This window comes from Podarcis vaucheri (assembly GCF_965113315.1).
Source record: "Podarcis vaucheri genome assembly, chromosome: 14".
Classification (NCBI taxonomy): Eukaryota; Metazoa; Chordata; class Lepidosauria; order Squamata; family Lacertidae; genus Podarcis; species Podarcis vaucheri.
The window spans coordinates 53,704,085-53,726,057 of record NC_138752.1 but is presented as its reverse complement, the minus strand read 5'-3'; the positions used below and the strand labels follow the sequence as shown (position 1 = coordinate 53,726,057).

Below are 21,973 nucleotides of genomic sequence, written 5' to 3'. Positions count from 1 at the left end.
GTCAAAAGACCACAGTGCTGTTTGCAACACAGAATGCAAATACCAATACTGATGTGTAATATCAACACACAAATGTCAATACATAGATAGCTGTGCAGGATAAAAACCAAAACAGTTGTATGAATACAGTTACTATAAGGAAAAAATACAAATTCTTACAACCACAGAGAAAATCGGAAACAGGAAAAATACGGAAAACAGTGCACGGGTACAAAATCTTCCTTCTGCCCAAAGGTAGCTTTTATTTATGCCTTTATTTCAAAACATTTGTACACTGATTGATTGTCAAAAGAGAAACCTAAGGGTGGTTTACAAAAAGATAAAACCATAAAATCGGGGGGGGGGAATCAGTGCATTAAAACATGCAATAAGTTAAAATATTAGAACAGGTAATCACATCAGCTTTCTAAGCTTTCTGGGGTAGGCTAGTCTAAACCAGAATTGTCTTTAGCAGTTTTTATATTGACCTGCGCAAAAGGGTTTATATCTGTGTAACAAATGTAATAATAAATGGATAATATATTGTGACCTATATGTCACTCATAATGGGGTCGGCCTTTTTCGTTTTATGGTGTTTCCTTTGCAATCTGCCTGTGCAATGTCTCTGGTGAAAACCGGGAAGAGAGCTGGGCTTGCAAAGGAAGGGAGGGGTGCAAAAAGCGAAGCCAGGGCTCTCTGCTGCGTCCGATTGCTGCACCATCGCCCCCAAAGCCTGCAATTTCGTGGTACATTCCTCCTCCTCCTAGGCCTCATTCCTGCCGCTTGCCAGGAATATCTTGGCACCAGGGCTTCCCATTCATGGAGGAGCTGACTGCTGCCCTTGCTCTGCTCAGCAGTTTCTTCTGCAATAGCCGTTCTGCATTGGTAGGAAAAAACCCAGTCTTTCGGCATCTGCACTTTGGAACTCCTTGCCGATGAACACCAGGCAGGCGACTTCGCGGCACTGTTTGCGACGCCTGCTAAAAACATCTCTGTCTGGCCAGATGTGCAAAAGGCTGGTATGTGTTTTCACCTGCTTCTTAGCCTGTCGCTCCTTTTAATTACAGTGGTACCTCAGTTCTCAAATGCCTTGGTACTCAAACAACTTGGAACCTGAACACTGCAAACCCAGAAGTCAGTGTTCCGGTTTGCGAACTCTTTTCGGAAGCCAAACATGCTCCGTTTTGAGTGTTACGCTTCCATTTTGGGTGTTACGCTGGGTACGCTGAGTGTTACGGGTGTTCTCTCTGTTTTTGCTATTGGGTTTGCTTTGCGTTGTTTTTGCGGCTTTTTTGTTTTGTTTTTGTGATTGTGTGCAGGGGCGTACGAAGGGGGGCGGGGGGCATTCCGCCCCAGGTGCCACCCAGGGGTGGTGACAAGATGGCCTGCTGCCTCCCCCCAGCTGTAGAGCGGCCGAGGGCGTGTGCGCAGTCCGTATGGACATTGCGCATGCGCAGCTGGGCGGTTCGCTCTGCCCCTTGGCTTCCTGCCCTGGGTGCTGAAGAGTGTTCCTCCACCACTGATTTTGCGGAACCCAGTCCAGCTACCGATGGGTTTATTGTGCGACTGCAGTACATTGTTTATTGCTTTCATTTTATGGATCGGTAGTCTCATAAGACAGTAAAATTCATGTTCAATAGCTGTTTCAGGGGTTGTTTTTAGAAGTCTGGAACGGATTAATCCATTTTGAATTACTTTCTATGGGAAAGCACGCCTTGGTTTTCGAATGCTTTGGTTTTGGAACGGACCTCCAGAACGGATTAAGTTTGAGAACCAAGGTATCATTGTATTTAATTTTTCCTTGGCTCCGCACGTACATGTGGTCACTTGTGGCTAGAATGCACGCAAGTCAGGGAGACGCCTGTATTTAGTTTGTTTTTATTTCACAAATTTGTACACTGCTTGGCTGTAGAAAGACAACCCAGGCCAAAAGGATGAAACAAGGAAATCCAGAAAGAAAACCACAGCCATACGGTCAAAGCATACAAAAAGTTCAAATACCCAAAGAGATGGAATGCTTTTAGCGGGCAACAAAAGGAGAACAGCGTAAGCGCCTGCTGGGTATATCAAGAGGCAAGGAGTTCCAAAGTGCCACACGGAATGACGTGAGTTCTTACAAATGCAGAACGGGGATCTGGTGGCACCTGCAGCAATGCCAGTTTGGCTGACTGAAGCGGCAAAGTGAGCACTTGTGGGATAAGTGCTCCCGTTGTGACCCACCAGTTGAAGACCAGCGGATGGAGAACTGCCCCTCCCTGTCTGACAAACCTCTGACATTTGAGAGACGAAGCTGTGGTCCTCCAGAGGTTCTTGGGCACCTTATATCCCAGCCCCCTTGGCCATTGGCAACGCAGTCTCGGGGTGGTGGTGAGTCAGGGCCCATTGATTTATTGATATAAATTTAATAAAGAATCATAATAATCCTTCAAGGGCTCAGGTTTCCTCCTCTTTCTTGAAAAGAGCCTGGCTTTGCCCGTTCATCTTATCTCTCTCTCTCTTTTTGCATGGAAACCTGGCAGAGCCCTGCAGTTGGCATCACTCAGGTGCCATCGCAGGACTCTGAAACGAGCCTTGGTGTGAGTTCACGCACGTGCAATTCCTTGGCAGAGGGGCGTCCAAATTTCGCCTTGTCTTCTGCCACGAATGCAACTCCTGCATGTCATGTGTGGACTCGACACTGCCTTCCTTTGGCCAAGCGGCTGGCGTCGTGTGGGGCAGGTTTGTGGCCGCGCAGGACTCCGGTTTTGCCTAAAACGGCTGCAGGCCGCAGCGCCGGAGCACTGTGCTCTTTTCGTCCACCTCTTCTAATCCCCAAGGCATGTAAACAGTATGGGCAGCCCTCCCCTCTCTCCCCCTTTCCCTGGTCACCTCTTTAATTTTCCCAGCAAAGGAAGGATGGGTTTTAAAACAACAACAACAAAAATGAATTTTGGAACCCAGGGAGAGTTCCTCACCAAATAAGGCACTAGCTTGGATGTTGGGATCAACATGGGACACACAGCTGGCGGGCTCAGACTTAGAGGGTTTTGCCTGCTCTGTAAAAGAGTCTTGCTCTCTTGTGAACGAGGTGGGGGTGCCTTTCCCGGCCCCCTCCCCAACTTCTGCAGTGGGGGAAATCTCTGTTTCCAGAAGAGTCTGTCTTCTGCATGTGTCCAGGCGGTCATTTTTAGCAGAGAAGAACCCAAAGAAAATGCTTCGGGGACTTTTCGCTTTCAGATTATTATTTTTGAAAGCACAGGAATGGGAAATGGTGGCATTCACCAAGTAGAGGCTCCTGCTGGATTTACATCATAGACAAGATAGCAGTGGATGCAAGGTATGAAAGTCGCCCGGCTCTGCCATTGGGCAGGGGGGATGAGCAAATTTGTGGGCACCATGCTCATCATTTCGCCGCTCGTTACATTGCTGCGTTTGGGGTTTGCGGCCTCCGGCACACAACTGCTTCGGGTCCTCTTTCTCTGCCTGCTGAGAAGCTCCCTAACTTTGCTCCAACTTTACACCCTGCAGCACAGAAGAGCAAGGATGGATTGCAGAGGACCGTTCCACTTTGGGGAGGGGGAGGAGACTCTACCACTTGGGTCCGGAGCAGGGACGCCGTTTGGGCTTTTGCATTTGGGTGCTCTCAAACCGCCCAGAGTCCCACATTTGTCTTCCTGGCAGCCTTGCTCTTCTTTTTTTTCCTGAAGAGACGGTGTAGAGAAGTTAATTATTTCTTGCCTCTGCAGCAAAGCGAGCTGGAAGCTCACTGCAGTCTGCAGGTCCTGCCAGCCTCGACTGCAGGACGCAGGTGCCCATAGCCTATGCCAGAGAAGGTCTGGGACACTGCACACCCCCTGATCCATGGTAAGCCATTGACTCCCCCCCCCCCCATCCATCCCTCTCGGCTGGCGGGGGCAGGGGGTGTATCGCCTTCTGCGTTCCAGCTTTCGCTTTTAAATTTCTTGTTTGTTTTTTTGGAAAAATGCGCTCTCTGCTCACTACAACGCCAGCCAGCTGTGGAGGGATGCTGTCAAGCCCCCCTTTGATGGGGTTTGGGGGGGGAGGTTGGGTTTCTAAGGAAAAGGAGAGTGAGAGAATTTGGGATGGGGAAAGGGAAGCTGGAGAGAAAGCTGTCAGGGAAAGATTGGACAATGCCGTTGTTTTTACAGCTGAGCCAAGCAGACAGTTAGAAATGGTTCTGTCTCTCTCTTTCCCCCCCTTTTCGTATCCTCAGTGTGTCGTCTTGGAATGAATTTTGCAATCTGGATTAAATTGCTGCATGTTTCGGAGACGAGAGCCAAATGGGGGCCAGGAGGGTGGGGCGTGATGGTTTTTTAAAATGCATTTTGATGGAAATCTGTTAAGCTTCCTGCCCTCCCCCGGTCCATTCCTGAACTTTTCTTCTTAGTTTAAAAGCAAGCGTACCTTGAGATCCTGCACACCTATGGTGGGGACTTCCATCCATGACTTTGGTCTTGGATACACAAGCCCTGTGCTCTAATCCTGTGACTGCCCTGATGGAAACCAGCGTGGCTGTGCTTCCCGGTAAATGTGCTTTGGGAGGGCAGCCTAAAAACTGTGGGGGACATAGCGGGAGAGCTGAGTGCAGGAGCTGCGAGCCAAGAAGTCCCTGGCCGAAGTCTCCTTCCAACCAGACGTCCGCCAAATTTGCCCATCCGCAAGCATTAAGTAATAACCCCATATATTCAGGAGACGTCTGCAACTCGTTCAAACAACTCTCTGGCTTTTAGAAGACATCTGAAGGCAGCCCTGTTTAGGGAAGTTTTTAATGTCTGATGTTTTATTGCATTTTTTTATATTTTGTTGGCAGCTGCCCAGAGTGGCTGGGGAAACCCAGCCAGACGCGTGAGGTATAAATAAATTATTATTATTATTATTATTATTATTATTATTATTATTATTCAAATCTATATCAATCTCACATGCATTGTCTCAGTGCAGGCCAGAAGTGGCAGAGAGAGAAGGAGGGGCGGATATTGGCTGGTTGTGTCGACCTTGTAAATAAGCCCATAGAAATTACTAGCCTGCAGATTTTTTTACTACCCAGCTGGCAGAGGAGCGACAGAGTGCCCTTCTCCCTACGGCATCTTTCCTGCATTTCTTGGTTGGTTGCAGAAGAGCTGGCCGTGGGCTTTCTTCCCCTGGCATCTGCTTGCTTCCTATGACTGGCAAGTGACGTGTGGTCAGTGGAATAAGGGGACTAGGCTAGTTCCCTAAATGTTCCTGGTAAATTAGAGTACAGTCATACCTCGGGTTGAAGTAGCTTCGGGTTGAGCATTTTTGGGTTGTGCTCCGCAGCGACCCGGAAGTAACAGAGCGCGTTTCTTCCGGGTTTCGCCGCTCGCGCATGCGCAAACGGTCAAAATGACGTCACGCACATGCGCGGAAGCAGCGAATCATGACCCGCGCAGGCGCGCAGATGCAGGTGGCGTTCACTTCAGGATGCGAACGGGGCTCCGGAACGGATCCCGTTCGCATCCAGAGGTACCACTGTATTAAAGTGTTGTAAACAAAATCTGCCCTTTCCCCCTTATGGTGTACCCAGAAGCCCATATAGAGTCCTTAAGTGGGTTCCCTATCGCAGTGTTTCCCAACCGGTGTTCCGCGGCACACGAGTGTGCCGTGAGACGTTGCCTCGTGTGCCGCGAGATGCCTGGAGGGAGGCGGGCGAGTCGGGCGGCGAGAGGCGGGGCGGCGGCGGCGAGGAGAGGCCGCGCCTCCTGCTGCTGCCTGGCGCTCCTCCTCGCAGCCGGCAGCGCTGCCTGGGCGCCTCCGTGCGACTCTGCCTCGCTGGGTTTGGTCTCCCAGCAGAGACGGGTCACACGCGCACCTCCCTCCCTCCCTCAGCCTGCGCGGAGGGAGAGCCAGAGAGAGGCATCGCTCCTGCGCGCCGGGAGAGGGAGCAGCCGGAGCGATGCCCCAAACGAAGGCATGGGACCGGAGGGGAAATCCTCTCCGAGGAGGATTGAGCGCAGCTGAGAGAAGCCTTTCGAGGAGCTGCCGTGTCCCCTGGAAACCCCCTTCCCAGCTCTGCCTGCCTGCCTGCCCAAAGCTTGGAGGTTCCCCGGCAAGGGGGAGGGAAAAAACTTTCACTTTTGTGCGTCCCTCCCGGCGTGACGCTGCGCGCTGACGTCACGGGGCGGGGCTTTAATGGTGGTGTGCCGCGAGATTTTTTTTCAGTAAACAGGTGTGCCGTTGCCCAAAAACGTTTGGGAAACACTGCCCTATCGGTAGGAGAAAATAACAGAGGCCAACCAGAGAACACTGAGAAGCAAAGCCTGATCTTTATTGAACTCTCTGCAACAGGGTCCTCACTCACCCCATGCAGGAGGGACCCTGAACAATGGGGCGCACAGCCTTATATAAACTTTTTAAATTGCCCACCCTGCAGCCCTCATACATCATACATACATCACAGAAGAGGCGTCTACAGCAGAAATCCTGTCTGGCAAGAAACCCTGTTGATGGGTTTACCTGGCTGTTAATGGGTTTAGCTGGAGAGCCTGGCCATACTTTTGTGATGATAAATACTTAATTCCTGAGTCCAGGTCACAGGCTCCACCATATTCATGTGCCCTTAAGGCAGGATTTGTGAGCTAAGAGACAATGAGGAGTTTTTTTCCGTTTCCTCTCTCCTTTCAGAGAAAAAAATTGAGGTCAGTTTGGGAGAGTGAAAATGGTTCCAGGACTATTTTCCTGTACTGTTTCTGACGTGTGGTTTATATATTTATGTATGCGTTTGCCTTGTAAATTTATGAGCATATAATTTATATATTTGAGACCTTAAATTCTTGTGACAAAAGTACAGTGGTACCTCAGGGTGCAGACGCTTCAGGTTACAGACTCCGCTAACCCTGAAATAGTACCTCAGGTTAAGAACTTTGCTTCAGGATGAGAGCAGAAATCGCGCGGTGGCAGCAGGAGGCCCCATTAGTTAAAGTGGTACCTCAGGTTAAGAACAGTTTCAGGTTAAGAATGGACGTCCAGAACGAATTAAGTTCTTAACCCAAGGTAAAGGTAAAGGGACCCTTGACCATTAGGTCCAGTCGTAGCCGACTATGGGGTTGCGGCCCTCATCTCGCTTTATTGGCCAAGGGAGCCAGCGTACAGCTTCCGGGTCATGTGGCCAGCATGACTAAGCCATTTCTGGCGAACCAGAGCAGCGCACGGAAACGCCGTTTACCTTCCCACCGGCGCGGTACCTATTTATCTACTTGCACTTTTGAAGTGCTTTCAAACTGCTAGGTTGGCAGGAGCAAGGACCGAGCAATGGGAGCTCACCCCGTCGCGGGGATTCGATCCTCCAACCTTCTGATCAGCAAGTCCTAGGCTCTGTGGTTTAACCCACAGCGCCACACGCATCCACTGTATTAAAGCCAGGTGCCTCATTCCCCAAACCCGGGAAGCTTCTGCTCAGTTAAGGGAGCGAGGTGATGTTGGGACATTGTGATGTCGCCCCCTAATTGCCCTCGCAAGCTGGCGCCTCTTTCCCTAACTGTTCCCCCGTGAAAAATGTCACTGCCCGCCACTGACGACTGCTGTGCTGAGAGCTGCCCTTCAGTGGCTCAAAAGTTTTCTTCCTCGCCAGAAGAGGCTTCTGTTTGCAGTGTTATTTTTATAATGATGGGAAGGTTTTTTTTGCCACTCCAGCATGCAGTGTGTAACCCCTGCCCCCCCCCCTTGTTAACACACAGTGTCTCCTGAAAGCACCACATAACACACGACACCACACAACTCCCAATGTTGTTCTGCTCAGGGGAGGAAATATGGCTACCGAAGCGGGGGCTTGGGAAACTGGCAAAAGACAGTCGTAATCCCCAAAACCTGAGATCAGCCTCTTGCATAAGAGATAATCACTGGCATCCTGGGAAATGGGCGCAAAAACAGGCAATCATCCTGTGGACGAGGTTCTTGGTCAGGACAAAGAGGTGTGATCCACCAGGAACTTGTCAATATTTCTTTTGTCTCACTTGATGGGTGTGAGGTGGAGGTGGAGGGAATTGTTGTTGTTGAGTCGTTTAGTCATGTCCGACTCTTCATGACCCCATGGACCAGAGCACGCCAGGCACTCCTGTCTTCCACTGCCTCCCACAGTTTGGTCAGACTCATGTTGGTAGCTTCAAGAACACTGTCCAACCATCTCGTCCTCTGTCATCCCCTTCTCCTTGTGCCCTCCATCTTTCCCAACATGAGGGTCTTTTCCAGGGAGTCTTCTCTTCTCCTGAGGTGGCCAAAGTCTTGGAGCCTCAGCTTCACGATCTGTCCTTCCAGTGAGCACTCAGGGCTGATTTCCTTCAGAATGGAGAGGTTTGATCTTCTTGCAGTCCATGGGACTCTCAAGAGTCTCCTCCAGCACCAGAATTCAAAAGCATCCATTCTTCGGCGATCAGCCTTCTTTACGGTCCAGCTCTCACTTCCATACAGCACTACTGGGAAAACCAGGATGGGGCCAAACCTGATGCTCAGGTTTCTTTCACCAGACCTTCCCAATTTGCGACGTATTTGTGAGGTTATGCATGGTGTAATTTTAGGGGTGTTGTGGGTATCTTTGTGAAACTGATGAAAGTGGGAGCCATCCTTTGTTCTGGGCTCCTTCCTGCTTCTCCCATGCGGTGGGTGGAAGTCCTGTTGCAAAAAGTCCTTCAAAATAAAGACCTGGCCTGCTGGCTGCTGTTTTGCTTCTATACTCCTGGCTGGTGTCTTTGTTTGAATCATAGAATCATAGAGTTGGAAGAGACCACAAGGACCATCGAGTCCAACCCCCTGCCAAGCAGGAAACACCATCAGAGCACTCCTGACATATGGTTGTCAAGCCTCTGCTTAAAGACCTCCAAAGTAGGAGACTCCACCACACTCCTTGGCAGCAAATTCCACTGTCCAACAGCTCTTACTGTCAGGAAGTTCTTCCTAATGTTTAGGTGGAATCTTCTTTCTTGTAGTTTGGATCCATTGCTCCGTGTCCGCTTCTCTGGAGCAGCAGAAAACAACCTTTCTCCCTCCTCTATGGGACATCCTTTTATATATTTGAACATGGCTATCATATCACCCCTTAACCTCCTCTTCTCCAGGCTAAACATGCCCAGCTTCCTTAGCCGTTCCTCATAAGGCATCGTTTCCAGACCTTTGACCGTTTTGGTTGCCCTCCTCTGGACACGTTCCAGTTTGTCAGTGTCCTTCTTGAACTGTTTGGTAATCCAAGAGAGCCCAAGGATTTTCCTATAACAGCAGCATGCTTCACAATTTCTCCGCTGTTTCAGCTTGATGGCAGGAGTTGCCTCACCGTGACATCTTCCCCTGGCTTTTAACTGGAGTACAGTGGTACTACTTGGTTCTCAGATACCTTGGTACTCAAACAACTTGGAACCCAAACACTGCAAACCCAGAAGTAAGTGTTCCGGTTTGCAAAAAATTTTCGGAAGCCGAATATCCTCCATTTTGAGTGCTACACTTCCGTTTTGAGTGTTATGCTGAGGTCTGCCAGTTTTTGCTATTTATTTTGCATTTTTGTTTTTGCGGCTCTTCGTTTTGTTTTTGTGACAGTGCGGAACCCAGTTCAGCTACCGATTATGTGACTGCAGTACATTGTTTATTGCTTTTATTTTATGAATCTGTGGTCTCGTTACATAGTAAAATTCGTGTTAAATTGCTGTTTTAGGGGTTGTTTTTAAAAGTGTGGAACAGATTAATCCATTTTGAATTACTTTCTATGGGAAAGCGGGCCTTGGTTTTGGAACGCTTTGGTTTTGGAATGGACTTCTGGAGTTTGAGAACCAAGGTACTACTGTATGAGAAATGTTATGTACTGAAGTTCTCACCCTGGGCCAGCAGGGGGATACTGTAGATAGTTCAGGTCCACATATGCAAATAAGGGATCGAAAGTGACGTTCAGTGATTGGATAGTTACAGAAAGTTATTACAATTACGTTGTTCTGGAGCTCTATATAAGCCGGCTGGCTGAACCCTTCAGCTCAGTTCTGTTCTGGCCTGTGAATGAACAAGAGCTGTTTGAAGAATCGCTGTGTCGTCTGATATGTTCACCCACAGCTTAACAAGAAACCTGGGAGACGAACTGCTAATCTCCTGAGATGGAGACTAGGCAGGTCTTTTTTCAAAGGCATGTCCTTCCTTTCTCCTTAATATATATATATATATCCACTGATTTCTTTGTAAGTAAAAAGGCACGTTATAAAACCACACAGTAGTCCAGGGTTCCCCAAACTTGAGTTTCCTATTCCCATCATTCCTAGCTGGCAGTGGCCAGAGATTATAGAGCTGTAGTCCAAAACCAGCTGAAGACTCAAGATTGGGAAACCCTGCTGTAGGCAGCGAGTTTTTAGCCATGAGTAGAGCCTCCAGTTTCTGAGGCAGTCTCCTTTACCTACTTTTGAGGAGCGATAGTGGAGAAAAGCGTCACCCCCTGCCCTTGTGGGATTCCTGGCCACCCTAGGAAACGAGGATCTCGGGCTGGCTGGGATCCCTTTGGCCTGATCCAGGGAGGCTTTCTCGCGTTCCTCATTAACGGCTTCGTTCACAGGCACACTTGGTGGGGTGGCGGGAGAGGGCCTCCTCGGTGGTGGCTTCTCCCAGGCAACTTTGGAACTCCTGCCTAGGGAAGCCAGACTGGCTCCCTCCTTGCTATTGTCCCACCAAGTGAAGACCTTCCTGTTCCAACAGGCTTTGGGGAACTGACTGCTTTTAAGGAAAGAGCTGGTGCTGTTTTTTATTTTAAATATTGGTCGTTTCCCCCATGTCATCATTATCATCGTCATTGCAAAACACAAACAGACAAAAACAATACCACAATGACAACTAAACGTTAATTGGCTACACATAATCTGACATCACACATATTTGAAAAGCACCTCATTGTGCTTCTAAATATTGTTATTTACGCACTTCTTATTATATCTTATATATCAGGAACAATTTTCACGTTTATAATTCTCTTTAATATTCAACATTCAATCTACACCTGTCAGGAGATTTGCATTTTCACAGTATTGTCTTAAATATTCTTTAAATATTGTCCATTCTTTGCTCACTTTCTGATTTTCTCTTATTCTCCCCGACATTTTAGCAAGTTCCAGGTATTCTATCATCTTCACTTGCCAGTCGAGTCTTGTAGGATAAGTCACCTTTCCCATTTTTTGCTACCAGAATTCTGGCCGTCGTGGTTGCATACATAAAGATGGTTCTAAAGTTTTTTGGGATTTCAGTGGACATAATGCCTAACAGAAAGGCTTCTGTTTGTTTGTTTGTTTTTTGAAAGGATACAATAAAAAGGAAATAATCCTTTTTATTGTAATTATTGGCACTATTTAGTAGGAAGAAACTCCCATGAAAATCCTCGTTGTTGCACATTTTACGTGGCTGTTTATTTGCATATATTTTAAAATTTTATATATGGATGTTTTATGATGCCCTATACTTGTAATGCTTAATAAAGGTTTGGCGAAGGAAGTAAGTAAGTATGGTTTTTAATAGATTTTTCTTTTTTTCTTTTTTATACATTTTTATTAGTTTCTTAACATATCATTTCCAACATTCATTTAACATAACTTCTTATCTTATACAATGTTTTAGACTTCGGTCAACAACCTCTGAAGATTTTTCGTTCTTTATCACTTGTTCTGCATTTCTTAATTTCTCTGTGACTTTTAATTGCCATTAACTAATCATTCTCTTCGTGGTTTTAATAGATTTTTCATATATGTATGCTTAATTTTTTTTAACGATTCCCCACCTGTAAGCCGCCTTGAATCTCTGCCAGGCAAAAAAGCGGGGCAATAATAATAATAATAATAATAATAATAATAATAATAATAATGATGATGATGATGATGATGGGTGTTGTTTTGATGCCTGGCATAAAATCCCCTCTTGTTCCTTCCCAGGGGTCAATGCTCAGGCCCGGAAGCTCCAGCGCAACCGCACCAAGGGCGCCATGACGCTTCTGACGGGCTGCAAGAGCCACGCCACGCAGACCTCCCTCCGGCGCACCGTCAGCGAGAACAGCCTCAGCCAGGCGGGCAGCGCCAGCGCCGAAGGGGGGCAGCAGGAGGAGCAGCTGAGGAGGCACTACTCCACGCTGCCCGAGACCCTCCAGTGCCTGGAGAGTGGCAGGGATGCGCAGACGGCGCCCGCTGGGGACCAAAGTGGCAACAGCCTGCGCTACTCGCTGTACCAGTCTCCGCACCTGCTTCTCTTGCAGGGCTACAGCCAGCAACACGTAAGCAGGCGAGACGCGCCTTTGCTAGGCTCTGCGGCATTTAGGTCTACCGCTTTATATACAGTGGACCCTCTGGGTACAAATGTAATTCATTCCGGGGGTCTGTGCGCACACCGAAAAATTCGTATTCAGATGCGCTGCTTCTGCGCATGCGCATGGCACGATAGAGTGCTTCTGCGCATGCGTGAGCGGTGAAGCCTGAAAAAATACTTCCAGGTTTGCCATTTTTGCAACCCGAAGTTTACGTTACTCGAGAGTAACATAACCCAAGGGTCTACTGTATGTCTGTGTGTGTGTGTGTGTGTGTGTGTGTAGATATATATTCATCTCCACCAAGCTAAGCAGTTGGCTCCTTACCTCTCTCGCCCTGACTTAGTCACTGTGATCCATGCGACTGTCACTTCCAGACTTGATTGTAACTCACTCTACGTGGGGCTGCCCTTGAGACTGACTCAGAAACTCCAGCGGGTGCAGAATGCTGCAGCGAGACTCCTTACGGGGTCCTCGTCGCGGGATCACATTCACCCAGTGCTATACCAGTTGCACTGGCTCCCAGTGGAGTACAGGATCAGGTTTAAGGTGCTGGTTTTAACCTTTAAAGCCCTATACAGCCTAGGACCCTTGTACCTACGGGACCGCCTCTCCTGGTATGTCCCACAGAGGAATTTACAGTCTGCAAATAATAACATCCTGGAGATCCCGGGTCTCGGGGACGTTAGGCTGGCCTCACCCAGAGCCAGGGCTTTTTCGGCCGTGGCCCCGATCTGGTGAAACGCTCTGTTGCAGGGCCTGCAAGACAGAGCTGTTCCGCCTGGCCTTTGGCCAAGGCACAGTCTGACCCCCTCTTTCTGTAATCCTCGTAGAACTCTAGCTCAATGGTTGCCATGAATTTGAATCTGAATTGATTTTAGAATGAATTGATTTTAGAATGCTGTGTTACTTTATTGTTGTTAGCCTCTCTGAGCCCAGCTTCAGCTGGGGTGGGTGGGATATAAATAAATTATTATCATTATATATATTTGTAAGTGGTGCGCAGAAAAAACTGAAGCAACAGCAGGCAACTTATTCCATAACAATTTTTGCAAAATCACAGTTGCTGTCATTATTACTACAGTCAAACCTCAGGTTACGGTGGGGATCCGTTTCCTGAGGCCCCGCCGCAACCCAAAAATGATGCAACGCAAAGTGTTGCGCCTGCGCATGTGCACAATTTAGCACTTCTGCGCGTGCGCGAACAGCGCGAACCCGAAGTAACTCGTTCTGGTACTTCCGGGTTTGCGCCAGTCTCAATCCGAGGGTGACATAAGCTGGAGGCAACATAACCCGAGGCTCCACTGTATTTATCAAGTTTTGTACAACCGTCCTTCCTGCAAAGATCTCAGGGCGATTCACAACGTAAAAATACAGAACAAGACCTCCAAATGCACAATAAGAACAAAGCAAAGCCAATAACCCACAAACACATGCAAGAGGACCCATGCGTTAGCAGCGAGTAAGGCAGATTTCTGTCTTACATGACAGCACCCTTGAATTCGGGAGGGCTGGGGCCATGGGATCGGCTACAGATCTGTTGCCAGGTCCTTTCTCCACAAAGAGGCAGGGGGTGCACAAGTTTAGGGTCCTCAGATTTTTCAATTCATTCATTTATTCAATTGATATCCTCACTGCCTCCTGAGGGGGGGAGTTCCACAGTTAACTCTGCACTGCGTGGAGGATTTCTTTTTATCCGTCCCAAATCTTCCAACTCTCAGCTTCATTGGATCCCCATTCAAAGCACACCCTTTCCCTCAAAGAATTCTGGGGGCTGCAGTTCACCCCTGAAAACAAACCGGTCAATATCCTAACGGCATTATACAAATCTCTGGTGCATGCTGTGTTACCACGCGTCAAAAATATTTTACAGAGCTGGAAAAGGCTCAGAAAAGGAGTATTGGAAGGAGCAGGTCCCTTTCGAAGAAAGCTTGCAATGTTTGGGGCTTTCTAGTTCAGAGAAAAGGTGAGCGAGAGGAAACACGAGAAGAGATGTATAAAATTATGCCAAGTGTACAGAAAGTGGAGAGGGAGTTTTTCTCCTTTTCTTTTTACACTAGAATTCGGGGAGATCCGATGAAGCCAAATGCTGGGTGATTCTGGACAGGCAAAAGGAAGCCCTTCTTCGTGTAACACAGAGTTAGACTGTGGAACTCCCTCCCACTTGAAGCAGGGATGGATGGCCATCAACTTAGATGGCTTTAAAAGACGACAAATTCACAGAGTGGCAGATCAAGTAGATGGATTATGCCGAAATGGCTAAAATGACCAGAAGAATCGGAAATCAGGAAGACCAAAATTTTAATAAGGAATGGGGGAAATTTATGACTTATCTTAAAGACCATTGTAAGCAGTTAAAATCGTTAGTAGGATTGGAATAAACCTTGTAGTTTAATGATGAATTTTGGATACAATGGAGAGATAAAAGATTTGGAATTATATTATAAAAGATGCAGGAGGAAATGATTAACAACAGGACCCACAAAGGGGAGGAAGGAAGTCCAGGAGATTTTTGGAATTTTGTGTTTATGTTGTATGTTGAATATGTGACTGTCAAATTTTTAACCTGAAAAAGCAAATTACACACACACACACACACACACACACACACACACACAAAGAGAACAGAAAGCAGCCAGGTCAGCGTGGAGGCTGCTCCCTGGTCTCTGGTCTCCAGTGACTCGGTAGTGAACGGAAGGCTCTCTGCACAGCCTCAGAGGCACCCTCTCCTTGCTTGCAGTAGGGTTGAGCCTTGTCATTTGGGAGGAGCTCAGGGAAGAGATTGATACTGAGTCCATCAAGGTGGGCCTGACCCACAGGCTCTGCTGACATTCTTAGGTTCCATCCTTGGCATCTCAGCACCTGAAACCTTGGAGAGCCATTGACCGCCAGTGAAGACAATATGGAGACAGATGCTCCTTCTTGGACTATCAAACTATTTCTTGGTGCTTGTTCCCCTGCAAAAAATGGAAACTGGTGACTATTATTAGGAAAAGGGAAACCTCGAAATGATATATAATGAGGACCCACAAAAGGGAGAAGTCCAGGAGATTTTTGGAACCTTGTGTTTAGGTTGTATGTTGAATACGTGACTGTCAAATCTTAATCTGAAAAACCAAATAAATACATTAAAAAGAAAACAGGGTGCTGGCCCAGATGGGTCACTGAGATGTACCATTGACAGTGGAATATAAATGGAAAAAAGGTAAAGGTAAAAGGACCCCTGACTATTAGGTCCAGTCGTGGCTGACTCTGGGGTTGTGGTGCTCATCTCACCTTATTGGCCAAGGGAGCCGACGTACAGCTTCCGGGTCATGTGGCCAGCATGACTAAGCCGCTTCTGGCGAACCAGAGCAGCACACGGAAACGCCGTTTACCTTCCCGCCACAGCGGTACCTATTTATCTACTTGCACTTTGACTTGCTTTCGAACTGCAGGAGCAGGGACCGAACAACAGGAGCTCACCCCATCACGGGGATTCGAACTGCCGACCTTCTGATTGGCAAGCCCTAGGCTCTGTGGTTTAACCCACAGCGCCACCCGTGTCCCATAAATGGAATAGAATCATAAAACTTTAGAGTTGGACCTCAAGAGCCATCTAGTCCAACCCCACTTAGTGCAGGAAGGAAGGAAAATGTTGAATAAACGTCTTTCTCTGTGTATGTTTGTGGTTTTCTCTGTGCAGGACAGCTTGGTCTATTTGCTGAATCGCGACCAGCACACCGTCGGCCAGAGGACTCAAGCCAGCAAGCCCAGCATCAGCCTCTCGGCTCCGGACATCCTCCCCCTCCATTGCACCATCCGGAAGGTCAAGGCGTCCGGCCGCTCGAGCCACCGCCCGGAGGAGAAGCTGGTCCTGGAGCCCATCGCCGGGGCGGCCGTCTCCATCAACTTCTCTGAGGTGGGCAGGACGGCGGCTCTCCGCCATGGTGACCTCATCTCCCTCGGCCTCTACTACCTGCTTCTCTACAAGGACCCCGTGAAGACGCAGCCGCTGCCCGCCCAGACCCTCATGAGGCTGAAGGCCGCGCGCCGAGCCTCCGAGCCTGAGCTGCCCTCCACCTGCAAGGTCTGCGGCAGCCAGGCGAGGGACAAGGGCTCGTCGGCCAAGAAGGCGCCCGCGCCGCCGCAGGGATCCTCTGGGCGGAGGGGAGGCCGCCGGAAGCTGCAGCTGGAGTTTGACAAGGTCAGCGAGGACCTGCTGTTGCGGAGGATCGTCACGCTCATCGAGCCCACCAGCGATGACCACAAGCTGGCGCCCGCCTTCCTGCTCTGCCTCTGCGTCCAGCACTCGGCCGGCCACTTCGGGCCTGGGGAGTTTGGCCATCTCCTCCTCAAGTTGGCCAAGATGATACAGAGGACCGTGTGGGTCAGTATATATTGGATATACCGTCATACCTTGGGATAAATATGCTTCAGGATAAGTATTTTCGGGTTGCGCTCCGCAGTGACCTGGAAGTAACGGAGCGCGTTACTTCCCGGTTTCGCCGCTCGCGCATGCACAGACGGTCAAAATGATGCCACGCGAATGCGCGGAAGCGGCGAAATCCGACCTGCTCCGACCCAGTCTTATATTCTATTTAGGGTGCGAACGTGGCTCCGGAACGGATCCCGTTCGCATCCCGAGGTACCACTGTATTGTGGGATGTGATACATAAGTAGCAGTCAAGTACAACATTCCTCGTTTTCCTAGAGTGGACTTGCAAGGGGATGGATGGTCCAGCCAGTCGGAACTTCCTGTTTCCTCCTGGACTGGGACATACCTCCTCTGGCATGTAACTAGAGGTGGGCGTGGCCTTACCTGTCCAGGTAACAAAAGCACAAGGTACACAGCCCTCCTCCCTCCTTCTCCATCTTCCTTTCGTCGTGTGAACTGCTGTGACTGCCAGTCTGCACTCACTGAGATTAACCCCCTATATGGGGTAGACCCACATGTATATACTTTGTAACTAAGTCTGCTTTCAGGGATCCTACTGTGAACTGATGATGTGAGTAAACGTCTTTTATATACTTTGCACAAGATTGTGGTGTGTTTATTATTTTAAGAGAGGTATAAGGGGACTTACCAGGAACCTAATATTGAGAGGCTTAAACAAACCCGCAACCAGCTACCCGCTGTGCGTTTAGAGGGGAATGTTAAAACTCTGCTAAGTTATAGAACTTGCCTGCGCAAGTTAGGAAGGATATTAATAAACAGTATATCTTCTCCTGCCTCCCTGAACATTCCCACATATATAATTGAATCTCTCTCCTTCTTTCGGTCGAAGAGAACAGGGCCTTTTTAGTGGTGGCTCCCCGTTTGTGGAATGCTCACCCCGGAGAGGCTTACCTGGCACCATCATTGCATGTCCTCTTTAACCAGGCCTGAAGATTGGTTGTCCTTCTGCAAATCTCTGGGTTTCCCTGCTGCGAATGAACACTCACTACGGGGGGAGGGATGGGGAGTTTATTGTGAGAAAACGTGGCTAGCAAGCAAAATTGGGACTGGCTGGGCAGATTTGGGCACTTTCTCATCTTCACAGTGTCAGTGATATTCATTCCCTTTCCCTTTCTTTGTTTCCTTCCTCGATTCCAGGAGAAAACAAACGAACTAGCCGAGAAACAATCGCAACAGTAAGTCTTCTGCATCCAGGATTTCCGCTTCTTTCTGCGAAAAGTTGCTTCCAAATAAATGTGCATGCATGCCGCCCAAACCAAGCTCTGTGTCATCCTGGGGGGTGAGGAGGATGCCTATAAAATATAGCATGCAAATGCATCATATAAGAAGCAGTATTTATCTTAAAGGCGGTGTCTTGACTCATGCAAAGCCTATTCAATTGCAAAGCACATGATAAAAGGACTGGTTCTCACAGTACAACAAGCCATGGTTTATCCGTTGTCAGAGCTGACATCCGTGCTTTGTGTGAATGCCTGAACCTAGTGCAGCAGACTAGCCCTGTTTTGTTTTCTGGCAAGAAATTGCAGTGCGATGTCATCAGTCGTTGCTGTTCTTGCTAATTATTCACAGCCTGGAGAAAATGGAGAGAGATCGTTTCTTTTTCCTACCACTAGAACTATTGGACAAGTAGTGAGGCTAGATTGGAAAATTCTGGGTGAATAAAAGAAAATTTCCTTTTATCTATTCCGAATCTTCTGACATTCAGATCCAACTCCCAAGAGATAGCCTTTAATATGAACATTTCTTAATTAAATTTGCTTCTGCGGTTGCATAACCATTCTGGACAGAAATACAACCTCGGTTTTCGAGCGTCTCGGAAGCAGAATGATTCAGAAGCCGAAAACTGGGAAGTAATTGCTTCCGTTTTTGAATGCGCCTCGGAAGTTCAATGGCTTCCGCTGCGTGTTTTTCCATTTTTTCAATGGATTTTGCCAGCCGTCCATTGATCCTTGGTTTTCGAATGTTTCAGAAGCCGAACAGTCTTCCGGAACGGATTACATTCGAAAACCGAGGTTCCACTGTACTTCCTCCAAGAGAGGGAATAAAAAAAGGGTTGGAGTGCAGTAAACTTGCTGGTGTCCAGATCTGTATTCTGCAATTCTGCTCAAGTGCAGAAAGGCTTCAGAGACCCCAGAGGGATTTAGGATTTAGCACCCACTTAAACCCCTAGGAGAACCTTCAAACGTCACCCAAAGGTCACAGGAACCAACGTCACAAACCTGCGTCCCCTTCCCTCCAATGCCTGGCCACACACAACATACAAGGCCACCTCCTGTGATTCCTAATTCAAACCCTAGAGTCCCTGATACTTGTCTATCTGTTTGTTTATTGCATTTGTTTATTGCATTTATAAGGGACACGGGTGGCACTGTGGGTTAAACCGCAAAGCCTAGGACTTGCCGATCAGAAGGTCGGCAGTTCGAATCCCTGCGACGGGGTGAGCTCCCGTTGCTAGGTCCCTGCTCCTGCCAACCTAGCAGTTCGAAAGCACGTCAAAGTGCAAGTAGATAAATAGGTACTGCTCTGGCGGGAAGGTAAACGGCATTTCCGTGCGCTGCTCTGGTTTGCCAGACGCGGCTTAGTCATGCTGGCCACATGACCCAGAAGCTGTACGCCGGCTCCCTCAGCCAGTAAAGTGAGATGAGCGCTGCAACTCCAGAGTCGGTCACGACTGGACCTAATGGTCAGGGGTCCCTTTACTTTTATTGCATTTATCCCACCCTTTTCTCCAGAGAGCTCAAGGTGACCCCAACCTCATTTCATCCCCCACAACAGCCCTGTGAGGTGAGCTAGGCTGAGAGGCAGTAACCAGCAGTAACCAGCCGTGCTTCACGGCTGAGCACGGCTGACTGCTACACCACGCTGCCTCTTACACTGCAAATTTTGCTTCAGTTGCATAATCCACCTGGGTTGCAGAATGCTGCTTGCCTTGGCACGGAATTAGGGTTGACCGCCTTACAGAAGCCTGATCACTTCCTGCGGTTGTTGTTCCACTTGATGCTGACAAACAGAGTGTGGAAAGGACAAATGTCTCTGTGCGCTAAGTCCGGCCTTTTTCGGTCTCCTTTTCTTTATTTTTTTTTGTCGCCTTATCTTGGTTTTGTCGCCTTATCTTGGTTGCAAAGCAACTCAGCCAGGCTCTCCAATGTCCTTTATTTACTCGATTGCATTCCTCCTCCGATTCCTTAACAACCCGGGAAGGCATCTGATGAGAGAAGGAGGGGACTTGATTAAGACAATTCATTCAGACAGGGTTGAATTATTATTGCGGCAATCTATACGTCAAGCAAAAACAAAAAGCAGTGCTTCGGTGCAAGGGGGAGAATGAAACCAGATCCAGATTTCCTTGTCCTCTTTAGATAATTGGAACAGTCTTAATATAAGGGAGCAGAGCTGGTGTGTGCAGTCTCTCTCTGGAGCCTATCATTTTGGTGAAATGATCCCATATGATTTTATTTATTCTTTTGGAATAAACAACCAATCTTGGCGCCTGGAGACTGGAGAGACTGTAAGGAAATGCTGGTGGGAAGAAGAGGGGCATATCCTTCTGAAAAAGAAGGCTGTTTCTCAGGAAGCTGGGGTTTAGCAGAGCCATGTGGTGCAGTGGTTAGTGCAGCCTACACCAACATCTGGCACTCTCCAGATGTTTTGGACTATAGTTCCCAAGTGCCCCAAATTTTCCCCAGGAACCTCAGGCGGAATAGCCATCCCTGCACCGGTCAAAACCCTTCCACGTTGTTCCACGTCCTACTTGTGCGATTTCAACTTCATGTGCTTGGCAGCTGGCCGGCTGAACTCGCCCAAATTAAATGCAGAGAGCTTAAAAGCTCTTTGGGGGCAGCTTTCTCCCTAAGCTCTCCGCCTTGCTTCCCGGGCTCTGGGAGGCTCCTGCAGAAACCCAAGGCGGTTGTGTGAGATCTTGCGAGGGTCTCTCAGAGCCTGGTGAGCAAAGTGGAGGTTCAAAGATCTGTTTGGAGAGGGGTGGTGTTGTGCTTGTGCATGAACTGCGTCCCTGTAGCTCTGCCGGGATGCCTCTCAACTCTGCGCTTGTCTTGTCAGCCAGGATCCTGCGTCTCTCTCCCGCTTCACCATCAAAGACCTGCTGCCCGACTTGCAGCACGTCCTTTTCTGGATGTCGAACTCCATCGAAATCCTCTACTTTGTCCAGCAGAAATCCCCGGTTTATATCCAGAGCATGGAAGAGGAGCTGGACATGAAAGGTGTTTTTATTACGCTTTTAGATTGGAAGCCACCTGGAGTGGGTGGGGTCAGGGCTGGATTTAGGTTTGATGAGGCCTAAGCTACTGGAGGTAATGGGGCCCTTTCTATGTCCAGCTGTCCTTTGTCAACAACGCGGGTGGCGCTGTGGGTAAAACCTCAGTGCCTAGGACTTGCCGATCGTATGGTCGGCGGTTCGAATCCCCGCGGCGGGGTGCGCTCCCGTCGTTTGGTCCCAGCGCCTGCCAACCTAGCAGTTTGAAAGCACCCCCAGGTGCAAGTAGATAAATAGGGACCACTTACCAGCGGGAAGGTAAACGGCGTTTCTGTGTGCTGCGCTGGCTTGCCAGCTGCAGCTTTGTCACGCTGGCCACGTGACCCGGAAGTGTCTTCGGACAGCGCTGGCTCCCGGCCTCTTAAGTGAGATGAGCACACAACCCTAGAGTCGGACACGACTGGCCCATACGGGCAGGAGTACCTTTACCTTTTACCTTTGTCAACAACAAATAGTTGCTGTTTTTTGTGTTGAATATATGCTAGTATATGGTAATTTATGGACCTAATAGGTATCTCAAGCCATTTGCACATGTTACTCCCCTTCCTCCTCCTGGACAGTGGTGGGGTTGGTATGGAGGACCTCTAAGCCACCTAAGTCCCAACCGGAAGCCTGCTGTGGCTCAGCCCTGACATGGATGGGCAAGAATCAGGCTTCTTGATTCGCTCCCTCTGAAGACGAGCAGGGAGGGCGTCCAATGGCAGCCGAGTCTGTGCAGCTCAGATGAGTTTTACAGGTCCAGAGGGACACCCATGGGAGCCTTTTATCAGGGTGGGGGGCAGAAGTTGGATGGGGCTGTTGCCTTCCTGCCTGGCTGGAAAGAAGGGGTGCTTTTGGCTGGCTGGACAGGCTCTCTCTTTATTTCTGCAACTCTTGTTACCCAAAGGAGGCCATAAACCCGGTCGGTTTAAAAGGCTAGCAAACTTCACTGAGTTATTTCACATACACAGAGTCGTGGGAGTCTCTCCATCTTAACATTTGTGGAGTTGGCCGTGTGGCTCTTTCTGTGCCAGCTTGGAACCCC

General features: G+C 48.7%; 1 protein-coding gene across 3 annotated transcripts in view; it reads left to right on the top strand.

Moving 5' to 3' along the window:
- Positions 1–21,973, top strand: part of RADIL (Rap associating with DIL domain) — a 74,830-nt gene that overhangs the window by 31,775 nt on the left and 21,082 nt on the right. Inside the window, exons 1-5 of one of the 3 annotated variants that reach the window (XM_082199632.1) lie at positions 2,952–3,295; positions 11,874–12,208; positions 15,924–16,607; positions 17,814–17,851; positions 20,736–20,896. In XM_082199632.1, the coding sequence (XP_082055758.1) occupies positions 3,289–3,295; positions 11,874–12,208; positions 15,924–16,607; positions 17,814–17,851; positions 20,736–20,896 (1,225 nt within the window). In that variant the 5' untranslated portion in view covers positions 2,952–3,288. Of the gene's footprint in view, positions 1–2,951; positions 3,296–3,535; positions 3,823–11,873; positions 12,209–15,923; positions 16,608–17,813; positions 17,852–20,735; positions 20,897–21,973 lie in introns of those variants that run through there. The other 2 variants (XM_082199631.1, XM_082199630.1) reach the window with 2 other exon arrangements.